Source organism: Castor canadensis, chromosome 3 (genome assembly GCF_047511655.1).
Source record: "Castor canadensis chromosome 3, mCasCan1.hap1v2, whole genome shotgun sequence".
NCBI classification, from domain to species: Eukaryota; Metazoa; Chordata; class Mammalia; order Rodentia; family Castoridae; genus Castor; species Castor canadensis.
Window position 1 is genome coordinate 122,373,540 of NC_133388.1, and position 17,840 is coordinate 122,391,379.

General features: G+C 36.8%; 1 protein-coding gene across 4 annotated transcripts in view; it reads left to right on the top strand.

The window, feature by feature from the left end:
- Positions 1-17,840, top strand: part of Pde7a (phosphodiesterase 7A) — a 105,011-nt gene that overhangs the window by 72,228 nt on the left and 14,943 nt on the right. For all 4 annotated transcript variants that reach the window (XR_012446325.1, XR_012446326.1, XM_074068593.1 and 1 more), the window contains exons 4-7: positions 7,678-7,829; positions 9,547-9,610; positions 14,655-14,750; positions 15,211-15,311. Coding sequence is in view for 2 of the 4 variants with exons in the window: in XM_074068593.1 (XP_073924694.1) it covers positions 7,678-7,829; positions 9,547-9,610; positions 14,655-14,750; positions 15,211-15,311 (413 nt within the window). In the remaining 2 variants the exon portion in view is untranslated. The remainder of the gene's footprint in view (positions 1-7,677; positions 7,830-9,546; positions 9,611-14,654; positions 14,751-15,210; positions 15,312-17,840) is intronic.

Consider the following 17,840-nt stretch of genomic DNA (forward strand, 5'->3'; position numbering starts at 1 on the left):
ATAAACCATTTTATTTCCCATTCCATCTCCTTTCTCTGAATAAATTTTCTTAAGGAAATATTTTGAAATATTTCTTTAGAATTTGTGATGTTTTAGGGTTTTTTGTATTTAATGTTTTTTCTTTTTAATTCATATTTGCATACAACGTTTGGGTCATTTCTCCCCCCTTCCCCCGCCACCTCCCTTAACACCCAACTCCTCTCTTCCCCCCTACCCCCTCGCTACTGGGCAGCAACTATTTTGCCCTTATCTCTAATTTTGTTGAAGAGAGAGTATAAGCAATAATAGGAAGGAACAAGGGTTTTTGCTAGTTGAGATAAGGATAGCCATATAGGGAGTTGACTTGCATTGATTTCCTGTGCATGTGTGTTACCTTTGAAGTTAATTATTCTTGAACTAACCTTTTCTCTAGTTCCTGGTCCCCTTCCCCTATTGGCCTCAGTTGCTTTAAAGTATCTTCTTTAGTTTCTCTGCATTGAGGACAACAAATGCTATCTAGTTTTTTAGGTGTCTTACCTATCCTCATACCTGCCTTGTGTGCTCTTGCTTTTGTCATGTGATCAAAGTCTAATCCCCTTGTTGTGTTTGCCGTTGATCTAATGCCCACATATGAGGGAGAACATACGATTTTTGGTCTTTTGGGGCCAGGCTAACCTCACTCAGAATGATGTTCTCCAATTCCATCCATTTAACAGCAAGTGATAACATTTCATTCTTCTTCATGGCTGCATAAAATTCCATTGTGTATAAATACCACATTTTCTTAATCCATTCTTCAGTAGTGGGGCATCTTGGCTGTTTCCATAACTTGGCTATTCTGAATAGTGCTGCAATAAACATGGGTGTCCAGGTGCCTCTGCAGTAACCTGTGTCACATTCTTTTGGGTATATCCCCAAGAGTGGTATTGTTGGATCAAATGGTAGATCAATGTTTAGCTTTTTAGTAGCCTCCAAATTTTTTTCCACCAGCAGTGTAAGAGGGTTCCTTTTTCCCTGCATCCTCACCAACACCTGTTGTTGGTGGTGTTGCTAATGATGGCTATTCTAACAGGAGTGAGGTGGAATCTTAGTGTGATTTTAATTTGCATTTCCTTTATTGCTAGAGATGGTGAGCATTTTTTCATGTGTTTTTTGGCCATTTGAATTTCTTCTTTTGAGAAAGTTCTGTTTAGTTCACTTGCCCATTTCTTTATTGGTTCATTAATTTTAAGAGAATTTAGTTTTTTAAGTTCCCTATATATTCTAGTTATCAGTCCTTTGTCTGATGTGTAGCTGGCAAATATTTTCTCCCACTCTGTGGGTGTTCTCTTCAGTTTAGAGACTATTTCTTTTGTTGAGCAGAAGCTTTTTAGTTTTATGAAGTCCCATTAATCTATGCTACCTCTTAGTTGCTGTGCTGCTGGGGTTCCACTGAGAAAGTTCTTACCTATACCTACTAACTCCAGAGTATTTCCTACTCTTTCCTGTACCAACTTTAGAGTTTGGGGTCTGATATTAAGATCCTTGATCCATTTTGAGTTAATATTGGTATAGGGTGATATACATGGATCTAGTTTCAGTTTTTTGCAGACTGCTAACCAGTTTTCCCAGCAGTTTTTGTTGAAGAGGCTGTCTTCTCCATCATATATTTTTAGTGCCTTTGTCAAAGACAAGTTGGTTATAGTTGTGTGGCTTCATATCTGGGTCCTCTATTCTGTTCCACTGGTCTTCATGTCTGTTTTTGTGCCAGTACCATGCTGTTTTTATTGTTATTGCTTTGTAATACAGTTTGAAGTTGGGTATCGTGATCCTTCCAGCATTCTTCTTTTGACTGAGTATTGCCTTGGCTATTCGTGGCCTCTTGTGTTTCCATGTAAATTTAACGGTAGATTTTTCAGTCTCTTTAATGAATGTCATTGGAATTTTGATGGGAATTGCATTAAACATGTAGATTACTTTTGGGAGAATAGACATTTTTACTATGTTGATTCTACCAATCCATGAGCATGGGAGATCTCTCCACTTTCTGTAATCTTCCTCAATCTCTTTCTTCAGAAGTGTATAGTTTTCCTTGTCGAGGTCGTTCACATCCTTTGTTAGGTTTATACCTAGGTATTTGATTTTTTTGAGGCTATTGTAAATGGAATTGTTTTCATATATTCTTTCTCAGTTTGTTCATTATTAGTGTATAGAAATGCTAATGATTTTTCTATGTTGATTTTATATCCTGCTACCTTGCTATAGCTATTGATGGTGTCCAGAAGCTTCTGAGTAGAGTTTTTTGGGTCTTTAAGGTATAGGATCATGTCATTCGCAAATAGGGATATTTTGACAGTTTCTTTACCTATTTGTATTCCTTTTATTCCTTCTTCTTGCCTAATTGCTGTGGCTAGGAATTCCAGTACTATGTTGAATAGGAGTGGAGATAGTGGGCATCCTTCCTTTTTCCTGATTTTAGAGGGAATGGTTTCAGTTTTTCTCCATTAAGTAAAATGCTGGCTGTAGGTTTGTCATATATAGATTTTATAATGTTGAGATACTTTCCTTCTATTCCTAGTTTTCTTAGAGCTTTTATCATGAAATGGTGTTGGATCTTATCAAAGTCTTTTTCTGCATCTATTGAGATGATCAAGTGGTTTTTGTTTTTGCTTCTGTTAATGTGGTTTATTACATTTATTGATTTTCATATGTTGAACCACCCCTGCATTCCTGGGATGAAGCCTACTTGGTCATGGTGAATAATCTTTTTCATGTGTTATTGAATTCGATTTACCATTATTTTATTGAAGATTTTTACATCAATGTTTATTAAGGAGATTGGCCTGTAGTTCTCCTTTTTGGAGGTGTCTTTGCTTGGTTTTGGAATAAGTGTAATACTGGTTTCATAAAATGTGTTAGGCAGTTTTCCTTCCCTTTCTATTTCGTGGAACAGTCTAAGGAGGTTTGGTATGAGTTCTTTTTTAAAGGTCTGAGAGTATTCAGCAGAGAATCCATCAGGTCCTGGACTTTTCTTTTTGGGGAGACTCTTGATTGCTGCTTCAATTTCATTTTGTGTTATAGATCTATTCAGGTGATTAATTTCCTCTTGGTTCAGTTTTGGATGATCATATGTATCTAGAAATCTGTCCATTTCTTTAAGATTTTCGAATTTATTTGAATATAGGTTCTTGAAGTAGTCTCTGATGATTTCCTGGACTGCCGTGGTGTTTGTTGTTATCTCCCCTTTTACATTCCTGATTCTACTAATTTAGGTTTTTTCTCTCCTCATTTTAGTCAGGTTTGCCAGGGGTCTGTCGATTTGTTTATTTTTTCAAAGAACCAACTTTGTTTCATTAATTCTTTGTATGGTTTTTTTGGTTTCTATTTCATTGATTTCAGCTCTTATTTTTATTATTTCTCTCCTACTATTTGTTTTGGGATTTGCTTGTTCTTGTTTTTCTAGGAGTTTGAGATGTATCATTAGGTCATTGATTTGGGATCTTTTAGTCTTTTTAATATATGCACTCATGGCTATAAACTTTCCTCTCAGGACTGCCTTTGCTGTGTCCCATAGGTTCTGGTAGGTTGTGTTTTCATTTTCATTGACTTCCAGGAACTATTTAATTTCCTCTTTTATTTCATCAGTGACCCAGTTCATTAAGCAATGAGTTATTCAGTTTCCAGCTGTTTGCATATTTTGTCTTTACTTTTGTTGTTGAGTTCTAGTTTTATTGCCTTGTGATCAGATAAAATGCATGGTACAATTTCTATTTTCTTATATTTGCTGAGGCTTGCTTTGTGCCCTAGGATATGATCTATTTTGGAGAAGGTTCCATGGACTGCTGAGAAGAATGTATATTGTATAGAAGTTGGATGAAATGTTCTGTAGACATCATGTAGGTCCATTTGATCTTGTATATTTTGGATGTAGGATTTCTTTATTGATTCTTTGATTGGATGACCTATCTATTGATGATAATGGGGTGTTAAAGTCTCCCACAATCACTGTGTTGGAGTTAATGTATGCTTTTAGGTCCTTCAGGGTATATTTGATGAAATTGGGTGCATTGACATTGGGTGCATATAGGTTGATAATATTTCCTTTTGGTCTATTTCCCCTTTTATTAGTATGGAATGTCTTTCTTTATCTCTTGATCAATGTAGGTTTGAAGTCTACTTTGTCAGAGATAAAGTATTGCTACTCCTGCCTGTTTTCGGGGGCCATTGGCTTGGTAAATCTTCTTCCAGCCTTTCATCTTAAGCCTATGCTTATTTCTGTTGGTGAGATGGGTCTCCTGTAAGCAACAAATTGTTGGATCTTCCTTTTTAATCCATTTCATCAAACGGTGCCTTTTGATGGGGGAATTAAGTCCATTAAAATTAAGTGTTAGTACTGATAGATTTGTGGTGATTCCTGTCATTTAGTTGTCTTAGTTGTTTGAAGGTTTGATTGTGTGTACATAAGTTGAGGTTACTCTCTACTTTCTTGCTTTTTCTTTTCCTGTAGTTTGGTGCTGCCTGCTCTTTCATGGTTATGTTGGGTTTCACTTTCTGTTTGCAGAATCCCTGGAAGAATCTTTTGTAGTGGTGGCTTTGTGGTCACATATTGTTTTAGTTTCTGTTTATCATGGAAGACTTTTATTGCTCCATCTATTTTGAATGATAGTTTTGCTGGGTAGAGTATCCTGGGGTTGAAGTTATTTTTGTTCAGTGTCCGGAAGATCTCACCCCACGCTCTTCTTGCTTTTAATGTTTCTGTTGAGAAGTCTGCTGTGATTTTGATGGGTTTACCTTTGTATGTTATTTGTTTTTTCTCTCTTACAGCCTTCAATATTCTTTCTCTAGTTTCTGTACTTGTTTTAACGATGGTATGTCGTGGGGTAGTTCTATTTTGATCTGGTCTGTTTGGTGTTCTGGAGGCCCCTTGCATCTGTATGTGAGTAGATTTCTCTAGATTTGGGAAATTTTCTGTTATTATTTTGTTGAATATATTATGCATTCCCTTTGCTTGCACCTCCTCTCCTTCTTCGATGCCCATGATTCTCAGGTTTCGTCTTTTGATGGAGTCAGTGAGTTCTTTCATTTTCTTTTCACAGGTCTTGAGTTGTTTACCTAATAGTTCTTCAGTTTTTCCTTTAATTACCATTTCAATTCTGAGATTCTGTCTTCTGTTTGTTCTGTTCTGCTGGATTGGCCTTCCATTTTGTTTTGCAATTCTGTTTCATTCTTTTTTTCTGAGGTTTTCCATATCCTTAGTATCTTCCTCTTTAATGTTGTCTATTTTTGTCCTGAGTTCATTTATTTTTTTATTAATCATGTTCTTTCACTTTGGTGTTTATACAGTGCTTCTATGGTTTCTTTTATTTCTCCTTGTGCTTCTTCAAATTCTCTATTTTTGTTGTCTTGGAATTTCTTGAGTGTCTCCTGTACATTTTGATTGACCATATCCAGTATCATCTCTATAAAATTCTCATTGAGTACCTGTAGTATTTCTTTTTAGATTATTCTTGTTGGCTTCATTGGGTTCTTTGGCATAGTTTATCTTCATTTTGTTGGAGTCTGGATCTGAGTATCTGTTTTCTTCATTTACATCTGGTTCCTGTACTAAATTTTTGCTGTGAGCAAACTGGTTTCCCTGTTTTTTCTGTCTTCCAGTCATTGCTCTTGGTGTTGTTATTGTCCCTGTACTGTGTGCAATTAAGTATTTTCTAGCTTGTAATAATAACAGTGGTGATATTTAGAATGGAAGGGTGAGAGGAAATGGAAAGCAAAGAAGTTAATGAAAAAGGGAAAAACAAATAAACAAGTTGAAAAAAACAGAACAAACAAACAACAAAAAAAGTTTCAAAGATATAAACAAGGAGAGATAGTGTACTAACTAACATTAAGCCAAACAGGCATTAGAGAGACAGAGAGAGGATTGAAAAAAAAAAAAAAATGAAAAAAAAAATCTCCAAGTTCAAATGCAATAGTGTTTCAGTCTTAATAATTTTGGTGTTCGTCCCTCAGCCTCCAGTCCTGGAGATGGTATCTCAGAAGTAGTTGTGTCATTGTCTCATCAAAAGGGAAACAAAACAAAACAAAACAACACACAACAAAAAAACACCACAAAGTGTCCCAAGTTCAAATGCAATACAGTTTCAGTAAGTTTTTCAGTATGCAGGTGTAGTTTGGTTGTTGTCTCATCAAAGGGAGAAAGAAATAAAAGTGTCTGGAGACAGTTCTGTGAATGGCTATCTGAGGCTGCGGCTCACCTGCCTGCTGTTGTCAGCCTGCTGTTGCTGAAGGCGTTACTTATGCAGATCTTAGGAGTGAGCTTAACACTCACCTGGCCCCTCAGGCTTTGTTTACTTAGAGTTTTCCTGGGCGCAACCACCACTGCTACAAGCTTCCCCCTTTCCAAGCTCACTGGGGGAGGTGACACTGCACCCGCTTTCTCAGGTCGGCTTGTTTATTTACAGTTCACATGGGAAATGGGTCTTACTCCCCTCCTGTGGAGTTTTCCTCTCACCGCCACTTTTACAAGCTTTCCCGCTTCTGGTTGCTGGGCGTGTGCCACTGCTCTTGTCTTATCTGGCCGACTTGTTGTGAGGGATTTCCCCTCCCCCACCTTCAGCGCTCAGGGCGCCCCGCCCTCTTTGCTACATGTCTCCTCTGTTGTTATTGCTTATTATTCAGTTTTTTTTTCTTTTTTACCTTGGTGGGGGTCAGTCTGTCCAGGGGGCTATGTTGATCTGGCCCAGGATTGTCTGTGAGAGTACCGCATACCACTTAATTCACCTTGTAGTCCACGTCTTCCCAAGCCATCTCGGTGCTGCCAGCTGGCAGTGGCATGGGAGCCCTCCTAGTTTCTCCCTTTAACATGAATTGGAGATGCTTCACGCAGGCTGGAGGTGTGGAGGAGTCAAAGTTTTGCGTATTCTCAGTGGTTTTTCCTGTAATGTGTATCTCCAGCGTCTCTCCAAGATTTTACTTTAGGAGGCACGCTTTCTGCTTCCTTCCTCTAGCCACCATCTTGGAATTCCTCTCCTTAGTTTTGTGATTGTTAAAATTTCTTATGTCACTTTGGACTTGACTTTTTTTTTTGTATTAGGGTTTGAACTCTCAACCTCACACTTGCTAGGCAAGCACTGTACCACTTGAGCTACACCCTCAGCAACTCTGCCTTTCAAGTAGTTTAAAACTAGATTATTTGGTACTTTATGTTTATGTAGTATATTGAAGCTATAGTGTGGGAGATAATTTTTTTTTCTTTTTTGTGGGAATAGGGTTTGAACTCAGGGCTTCATGCTTGCCTTGCAAAGCAGGCCACTTAAGTCACACCTCCACTTAAGCCACACCTCCAGTTTATTTTGCAAACTATTTGCCTGGACTGGCCTCAAACTATAATCCTCCTGAATCCAGCCTCCCTAAGTAGCTGGGATTAACAGTCATGAGCAACTGGTACCTGGAGGTAGTACTTGCTGAAATTTAAAATTTTAAAACTGATTCTAAATCCAGACACTTTTTATTAGCTTTCTAAATCCTGTCAGAAGTGATCCTGACACTTTCATTCTTAGTTCTTCAATTGAAAATAGAAATAAAGTACTTCTGCTCACCTAGAAATGTGTGTGGTAAATGATGAAGTAAATAAATATTTATACTTAACTAGAAAAGATGTTGGAAATGTAGCACATGCACAATTTTGACTTGTCCTCACTTTTTGCTCCTTTTTTTCAGCTCAATCTGAAATTGAAGTGTCTGTCTCTGCAAGGAATATCAGAAGGCTACTAAGTTTCCAGCGGTATCTTAGATCCTCACGCTTTTTCCGTGGTACCACTGTTTCCAGTTCTCTAAACATTTTAGATGATGATTACAATGGACAAGCCAAGGTGTGTACAGCTTTTTCAAGAAAACAGTAATTGTTGGATAAATTTCCTAAAAACCTTCCTACCCCTACCCCCCATATAGTAATGATTTATAGATCCTTTTTCTGTCTGTGAAAAGCAGCTAAACTGATTTTTTTTTTCAAGATTATTTCTGCAGGGTAACTGTTTGCTTTATAATTAGGTCTGACAGAGGGGAAGGAAACTTCTGAAAGAGCCAAAGTAGTAAAAATGTTTTCATTTATTATAACATTAAGTAATAAGCTGATCAATTGTACATAAGCTCACACAGAATCTTACTGCCAGGGAGACTATTAGAAATGACCTCATCTAACATCTCTGCTCTGTTGATGAGGAAGCTGAGGCCTAGAGAGCACAAGGGACTTGTTTGAGTTCCCAGCTAGTGAGATATAAACCCAGCACAGGGAGAGAGGTTTAATTATTTTCAGTCAAATGTTGTATAGTCTCTTACATCAAAGAGAGGTCTTGACCATTTAGATGGATCCTAATTAAACTCGGTGATTTAATATACTTTAAAGGAAATATCTTAATTAGGGTTGCAATTAAATGAGATTGGTTTTGACCAGGTGAAGATTTTAAATAATCTGGAATTTATGTATTTTGACTTAATATTTATAGGCTAGATTTTGTAAATTTGGATAAATTAGGCAGTTACATTAAAGGGGGAAAATGCCTCCCTAACTGATAAAACAAATCAGTAGAAAGTGTTCATGCTTTCTTTAAATTTTAAAAAGTTGACAAGCTTAGCTTTTTAAAGTGAGAATATTGATCTGTGGGTAATTATGTGTTTTTGGTATTATATAACAATCTGTACTAATGTCTCAGTGTTACTGATATTGACGTTCGTATGTATATGGCTCAGTGGATACCAAAAGGATACCAAATAAAACTTTTCTTGAAAAAGTCCACAAAATGTTCAAGTTTGGAAAATATGTTGTAAATGTGTTTGTTTTCAGGATCTTTGTAGGATTTATTTGCTTGGCTAGAGTACATATCATCCTAAAAGTGAACATAGTAAATTCTAATAATCTTATTAGGATATTTAAAACTTATAAAGACTATCCTGTTGGAAGTTTTTTAGTTGAATAACAGATAATTAAAGTGTGATATACTGTATCAGTGACAGGTGCCTGAATTCTAGAATCAGATTTCTGATTTCCAGCACCAGCTCTCTCACTCTCTAGCTGAGCAAGTTAGATACTTTTTACCTGTTTCCCCACCTATAAATTGAGGATTGAAAACAATGCCTGCTGGTGGTGGTGGTGTGAGTGTAAAAATCTTTTTAAAGTACCTGTGTTTCGTAAATACTCAGTAGTCATTATAAGTCATTTTTACTAGATATTTAAAATCTGCTTTCTAGACCATGCAACATATAAACCAGACTTCTGCGATACTAAATTGTTTTAGAATTCTTACAAGTTTGTAGAATTATAGGGATAATTAAGAGAAAGGCTAACCTGACTTGTACATTCATTAACTGAAAAACAAAGAATAATCTCATTTTTCAAATGGAGTTCACTTTTTTTGAACATTTTTTGAAGCCATTTGAAAAAGTCATGATTCAAACAAGAATGACACCTGGTATTTCTTAAAGCAAATCAAGCACTTTCCATTTTCTTTAACTTCTCTATGGATTATCTACAAAAGACAGAGAATGTTATTAAAATTAAATTACAGTAGGAATGTTTGGTTTTCATTTCAGTGTATGCTGGAAAAAGTTGGAAATTGGAATTTTGATATCTTTCTATTTGATAGACTAACAAATGGTAAGTGAAGAATTTGACTTACTCAAGTTAACATAGCCTCTAGACTGCACTGATGATACAGCCGCTGGTGGGTTGTTGAGTTCATTCACTTAGGTTATGAGCCTTTGCTGGCAAAGGGGCATGATTTTGTCCTTTTTTAATGACTCTTCTAAAAGCCAACAGAAATAACATCACAATTTTATGTTTTTGTTGTTATTCTTAGCAGTAACCAAAAGTAACCATCATCATGATTTAGCTGATTGGCAATTAATGCTGCTTTTTTTTGCGGGGGGGGCAACAGTGGGGTTTGAACTCAGGGCATGTGTTTGCTAGGTAGACACTTTACCTCTTGAGCCATGCCCTTTTTGCTTTAGTTATTTTTTAAGTGAGGGTTTGTATTTTTTGCCCAGGACAGCCTGGACCTCATCCCTTGTACTTATACCTGCTGTGTAGCTGGCATGATAGGCATGAACCATCATGCCTCACCTAATACTGCTGTTTTTACTAACTCAAAGTAAACATTTTTATTTTATTGTCTTCATTTTCCCTTTTGGTTTCTTGTAGATTGTGGCTGTTTATATTGACATTTTCTGATACTGTATCCCTGTGTGGATGGACCCTGGGAGAGGCATCCTTTTTTGAACCATGGTGGTTCCCAGGCTTTTCTTTCTCAGTATACTTGAGAGGCATGGCATAGTATGATCAGCAATAATAGTTTCTTCTATCACTGCCTCCTGATGCTGGGAGCTTATAGCTTTAGGAGGACTTACAGGAATCTGTAGAGAGTAAGAGTGGTTTGCAAAAGATACCCATGGTGATTCTGATGCACCCCAACCCTCCTGAGTTTGGTTTAGTTTTGTTTGAGGTGGGGGTATCACACTTCCTTATTATTCTCTTTGGGAACTGAAGCTGGATTCCCTTTGGTAATCTCTTATTTATGATGACAGTTTTAGCATAAGTCTTTGTGACACATGAAAGTTCAACTATCTTTTGCCCCTTTTGTCTAAATGGTTTTTTAATTAAATGGAGCATACTAAAAATTATGTAGGAAGGAAGTCAGTTCTGACTGTATATTTTGCAGTCACCTGCTTTTTCTTATTTCATTCACTTTGAGATGAAGCGTCTTTTTATAAGGAGGCTAGTATGTAAAGTAGACAAACAAATTAACTTCATTCATCTTTAGCACTGCTGTAGGTCTTTTAAAATATCACTTCATTTTTCCTCTAAGCTGTATGCCAATGCATAGATAAAATACCTCTGTATGCTCCTTCTGCTCATTGTGCACTGTTGACAGGAAATAGACTGGACTGATCCTTGGCAAAATGTTGACAAGTAAGGTTCGCGTGTATCAGCAAAGTTACCTCCAGTATCTAAGCCTTTTTGTTCTGCCCCTTATGTGTTGCTCTCCCACCTCTCATTTGCTCTTTGGTGATTAAGTGTCCTGTTGCTCTCCCTGTACCCCCTTGGCTGTCCATACAGGAAAAGCAGTTGACCTTTCCCTGGCCTTCTTCTTTCTGAAAATACAAGTAGTGGAATATCAAGTGGTACACCCCCTTCTCAACCCAGGAAATTTTCCTTTCCTCACTCCACACAAATATTACTGCTCTTATTATCATGAGATCAATGCAGATGGAGCAGTGCCCACCTTAACACCTTGAAGTTTAGCCTGATATAAACTAACAGCTCATATGCTGTTATATAGGCTATTATTAGGACACTTGTCATTCATTGAAATAGTTGATTGTTCTTTTCTAAATTTTATTTTTCAAGAGTATATACCCTGCTTTTCAGGGTTCAGGGTCAAAGAGGAGAGAGCTGACCATGTGTAAGGTGGTCAGAAGTAGTAGCCACCAGTCTGTGTTATTGGGCACTTTGCTTTCCCTTTAATCACTCACTTGAATTGGGTTTGTGGAGAGGATGGCTGAATAGGTTCTTCTTAGGGTTGATTCCAGATCATTAGGGATTAGTAAATAGCACCAATGTTTAGCTATCCACCTTTGGTTTTATAGGAGGCCATATATACTACCCAGATGCTACACAAATTCTCTACTTGAAGAGATATTATTGAACAATTGGGCAGGAAAAAAATTCCTCGGTTTGACATATGTAGTTAAAATAGATTTCCTTTAAAAACTGGTTTCGCATAAAGTTAATTCTAGATGATTCATGTTTATGGTATCCAAGTGTAAGTGTGCTTATTGAGCCAGTACTTGTGTTTCTTACTCTGGTAATTTCCCAGATGATGCTGGGGAGAAGACAGTAAAACTCAGTGGTTTGTCTTAAGACATATGATCTTCAGCTTGTCTGCTCCAAAGAGGGCAGTAGTTATTGTCTGGTAGATACATTTATGTTTCTTTTACAGGGGTATGAGTGAGATGCTGTGAAATAGTAAGATAGCTTCTTATCCCTGAAAGCCACCTGGTTGGTGAGGATAATCCTGTCTAGACTATTTTGTGTAGCTTTTCTATTAATACAATTTTTTTTGAAGAAAATGTTTTTTTTTTTCCTTTTCTTTTTGTTTTAAGATAGGGTCTCACTATCTAAAACTGATGATCCTCCTGTTTCAGCCTCCCTATTGCTGACATTATATTGGCACCATACCTAGCTCCATTTTCATTTTGATTTTAAAAAGTTTTTCTGTGCCTGTTTTTATTTCACACATCTAAGTATGTCTTGTTGACTTGTATTCTCATTCATTGGTATTTAAATACTCAGTTGGTATTTTGTGAACTGAAAAAGGGAAAAGTGTTGCCACAGCTTTTCAATTTGATATGGGTAGTACAATTTAATAGATCAGTTCTTGATATGTTCTCATGAACCTGTTAGTGGCCGATATTACCATGTGTCTCTTACTGCCATTTGCCTGAATTCTAGAAGATGTTTTCCCATTAGGTTAAAGCTTTTGTGAAACTTTATTCTAGACTCTAGGAGCTGCTCATTTGTTTTGCTCGGTTTGATAAATGATGCAGGGAAAACCCTATAATAATCTAAATAAACAGAATAAATATACATTCTAAAATATCTATGTATATACCTAAAGAAAAGTTGATTGTTATAGCTATAACCACAGAAATATTGCTTACTTCACAAATGGTTCCAAACCACCTGGACTAATGTTTGTTCTAGTAGAATGTTATCAGGACTTGAATGCATTTTAATGTCTAATTTCTTAAAAATAAAAGATTTCAATTTCTTTTTCTTTCCTTTTGAAGGTAATATACCACGTAGTCTTTTAAAAGAATCTCTCAGGCTGGGAGTAGAGCCTGCCTACCAAGCATGAGGCCCTGAGGTCAAACCTCAATACCACACACACAAAAATGTCTTTTGACCTGCCACACCCTTTAGAATGTTGGTCATGCAAATATTGCTCTAATTACTTTACTTTTTTCTCAGCTGCAGGCTTCTGTTGACAATTGTTTAGGCAGTTTTAAATAATGAGTTTGGTCAAATAATTCTTTATTTTCCTTCTTAAATATTATCACTACAAATTTTCAGTGTGAGATTTAGCAAGAATCATAGGCTTCATCAGAGAATATTAGAATCACACATGTGTTACTATTATCTGAATGTTGGCAGTAGTTTATGAGATCATATACCTTTAAAACTGATACTCTATTTTTAAGGTAATGTAGCATGTGTCCTATAGAAGGAAGTCCACAAAATTTTGAGAAATATAATAGAAGATATGAAAAAAATGAAGAGTTGTAGCATGGAGCCAGGTGCAAGTGGCTCATGCCTGTAATCCTAACTACTTGGGAGCCTGATATCAGGAGGATTGTGGTTTGAAGCCAACCTGGACAAATAGTTTATGACACCCTATCTCTAAAATAACTAGAGAAAAATGGACTAGAGGAATGGCTCAAGTGCTAGAGTGCCTGCTTTTCAAGTGCAAAGCCCTGAGTTCAAACCCCAATCCTCACCAAAAAAAAAAAAAAAGTCATAGCATGAAAGGGAAAAGTAAACATTATACAGATGGTAATTCCTATGCTTGATGTCAATGATTCAGGAGTAGATATTGAGGACAAAGACAATCCTAATTGCATATAGCAAGTCTTTTCAGAAAATGTGGCAGTGTAAGGAATGGAGAGGGTGAACCTGGAGGGGACCAAGAGGCCTCGATTGTGTGTTGTTTGAAGCATGAGGGAATCTAGAGCATGTCTGAATGTTGATGCTTATTGGAACAATATAGAAGAAAGGCAGGCAGGCAGACTGATTTGCATAAAGGTAGTTGTATCTGATGGAACAAGGAAGGTCTTTAAGAAGATATGCAAGAAGGGAAACTCGCAGGCTTGTATTTTTTCCATTAAAGAATGAGGCTAGGGAGAATGAGGGGTATATGGAAAGTATTTTGAAAGTTTAAGAAGAATAGAAATAGGCACTTTAAACAGTGGAAGAACTATTTCTAGAAAAACATATTAACATGTGTGATGCAGTGTTGATCATGAATTTATAGTGATAGAGTTCTGCTTAGTTTTGTCCTCTGACACCAGCAGCTCTCACATTTTCTGCTGGAAGCATGGAAAAGGGAAATGGTTGAGCTCAGAGTTTTGATCCTGAGGATCTTGAAGAGGTCATTGATCCCTATAGATAAAAATAAGCACAACTTCCACCTAACAAGGTTGCAGCTATGGCTGTTTGCTCTGGACAGCCATTTTGGTTCCAGCAAGGTAGTAGAGGGTTGTTAAAGAGATTAAGTACAGCTATGTTCTAGGTGCTTTGGAAAGTTGAATTAGCTTATTCAGTATAGATCACTTTTCAAAGTTTTCTGCTATAGATTACAATTATTTCTGGGTCTTTTAAAAAATTAATCTGAAAATTTTTGATGTTTACTTTCACTTCTTTGGTTGTGGAAAACTAAGACCACAAAATTTTTTCTCAGAATGGAACAAAGATGTTAGTATTTAAAGATCCTAACTAGTAAAATAAGAAGGCATAAATTTTAGGTAGACCAAACATAGGAATAGATGCTCTCTTCTCATGTTTTATATTCAAAATCTATGTTTGAAAGCACAGTATACATTGCCTTGTATTTCCTTGTAATGTAATATCTCTTCTTTCTTTTTAGGAAATAGTCTAGTAAGCTTAACCTTTCATTTATTTAGTCTTCATGGATTAATTGAGTACTTCCATTTAGATATGATGAAACTTCGTCGATTTTTAGGTGAGTTTGCTAACCCACTTAACAGTAACAAGATTTGTACAAGAACTTGGTTAAGTTTATATCAGTTTTGTCAGTTAGCTATTCCTTTATAACAAACCACTCAAAATTAGCAGCTTAGTATGCACATTTACAATTGCACACCACATAACAACATTTAGGTCAGAGTGTATATATGATGGTGGACCCAAAAGTGTATCACCTGGTACCATTATAGTCCTCTTAGTTTGGGTATGTACACTCTACTATGTTCACACAATGATGAAATGCCTAACAGTACATTTCTCAGAACATACCCTGTCATTGACTATACATGCAAATTGTGAGGTGATTATTATCTTTCTGAATCTAGACAGTTTTAGCAACATGAAAAATATGAGTGGATAACTCAATTACTACAATTTTTATAATTATCCATATCACTTATTTATAGTAAAGTTGGGATTTTTTTCCTTTGATGCAGTTATGATTCAAGAAGATTACCACAGTCAGAATCCTTACCACAATGCAGTCCATGCTGCAGATGTTACTCAGGCCATGCACTGTTACTTAAAGGAACCTAAGGTAAGCAGTTGACATTTATTTTAAGTGAAAAATCATAAGAAAATTTCTTTAGATTTACTTTAAAGTACCTTTTCTTAAGTTAGTGACTAGACTCAAAATCAGAAGCTTCCTTGATAAGGATGATATCTGGCTTGATCAATGTTAACTGTATTTGTAAATTTTACTACTAGAGAATTGGGATGATTGTTGAGAAAGAAGACAGAAAAGCCCAAGCAAGGCCCAGGTCACTTGAAACCTTGAGTGCCTTATGAAGACATTTGGCATTTACATTGAGCTCCATATGAGTGCCAGGGTAGGGACAGTCTTGTTCAGTGAATGAATGGGGAGCTCTTGAAGAGAATCAAGAGAAAATTATCCCAGTTGTAGTGTGAAAATAAATCCAACAAGACTAGAAGCATGACTATCTAGCAGGAGCTTTCATTTCTCCTTAGAAGAGAGCAGCAGGGTGGCTTTGGAGTGGGAAAGGAGTAGGTGGTGTAATATGTCGTTGTAACATGTCTTGGAAGTTAGAGTGAACAGACATGGCATTTGAATGCATCCTGAGGAAAGAAAGAGATAAGTCAATGAAGACTGACTGGGGTGGTTGAATAGAATGTGGAATTCTTCCATGAGAGGAGGAATGTAGAAAGAGTAGTGAAATTGGCGGTAGATGGTAGGAAGATGAGTTTCATTTTGGGTATGTGGAGTTAAAGTATTTGTGGGGCATCCAAATACAGATGTCTACTAGAGAATTGGTTAAGTGTCCAAAGTATAGAAGAGAAATCACAGTTGAAATATAGAATTTGTAATCATTAGCAATAGCTGTTACTGATAGCCATCTCTGTCCATGGACATGTTCTAATCCTGAAGGTCCCCCTAGCACTGCTTCATAACTGTTCTCTCCGTGGATCTTTGTCTAGCTAGATGTTAGGAGTGAAGCAGGCTGATTAAACTGGCTTATGCCAGTTGATGATAACTCAAGAACAAAGCCAGTCATCTAATACTTATTTATTTAATATTTACTTTGACAGTGTTTGGGATCAAACCCAGGGCTTTGCACATGCTTGGGAAGCACTCTACCACTGAGCTGTTTCCAGCCCTCATAAGAGGTTGTATTTTTGTTGTTGTTGTTGTTTTTTGCAGTACTGGGGTTTAAACTCAGGGCCTCATGCTTGCTAGGGCAGGTGCTCTACCTCTTGAGTCATTCTACCAATCCTTTTTTTGCTTTTGGTATTTTTGAGATACGGTCTCGTGAACTATTTGCCCAGGCTGGCTTTGAACCACAATTGTCCTGATCTCTGCCTCCCAAGTAGCTAGGATTATAGGCATGAGCCACCGGTACCCAGCTCATCTGATCTTTTAAGAGATCATGGGATATGTGAAAATGCCCTGATCTTTTTCATATATGTATCATAACTTTAAAAAAAATCATCTTTATGGTGGTATAAATTTCATACAGTAATAAAATGTATCTGTTTTCTGGGCAGTTTTGATAAGCCAGTACTCCCAACCATCTCAAGTTTTAAATTAAAAAAAAAAAACTGTAGGCCGTGCTTGAAACTTGTTTGAGACTCTTATGGGAAAAATTGATAAGGAATCACCATACAGACTGGAAAGTGAGACAATGAAGATAAGTTCTGGGGCACAAAGGACAGTTTACGTGGACAGTGGAGGCTTCCACTCTTGTCTCCCACTGGCCACACAACCCTAAAGCCAGGGACTAGGAAGTCGGGAAGGGTGAAGATGTATGGATGAAAGATGAATGCAAGCATGATATTAAACACTTTCTGCCTAAGTAGTTCTGTAGCTCTGGTAATACTTACTCTAAATACTTATCATCATTAAAAACTCAGTTAATTCTGTTTAGCCAAAGCTTCAGTTAAGGATATAGGTAAAATCATTGCACCCTACATGTAACAACTGTGCTCTCCCTTGTCACAGTTCACGTTTAAAAATAAAGTTACTCAAAGCTTTAAAGTTGAATTTAAAAGTTTGGAAACTTTAGGATCGTATCTCTTACTTCCTGGGCTTTCACTTGACAACACTGTTTTAGAGTTTTCATTCATTAATTTAACAGATATCACTGAACAGCTGCTGCCTGGAGCACAATCCTGGTGCTAGGAATGCAGTGGGGAGCCAGGCAGGAAAATTGCCTGCCTTCATGAAGTGGTCATTAAACAATGGATGCATAGAATTTTGACATATTTGCAGTAATTCTGCTATGAAGAAATGGAAACACAGGAGTATGCTGGAGAGTGATTGGGTAGATGGCAGTTTACAACTTTAGATAGAATGGTCAGAAACTACTTAAACTGAGGAGTCAGCCATAGAAAAATCCAGGTACAGAGAAAATAGTAACACAAACACATAAAGTAAGTTACATGACCTGCGAATTGTATCTCAAAAAAAAGCAATACTAGCTCTTCAGTGTATGTTTTAGAAAGAGTATAGGCATACCTGTGATCCAACAACTGGCCTCAAAACTTAATGATTTAAAATAATATACATTCATTGTCAGTATATTTAATGAGAAATTTGTTTTTAGTCTTT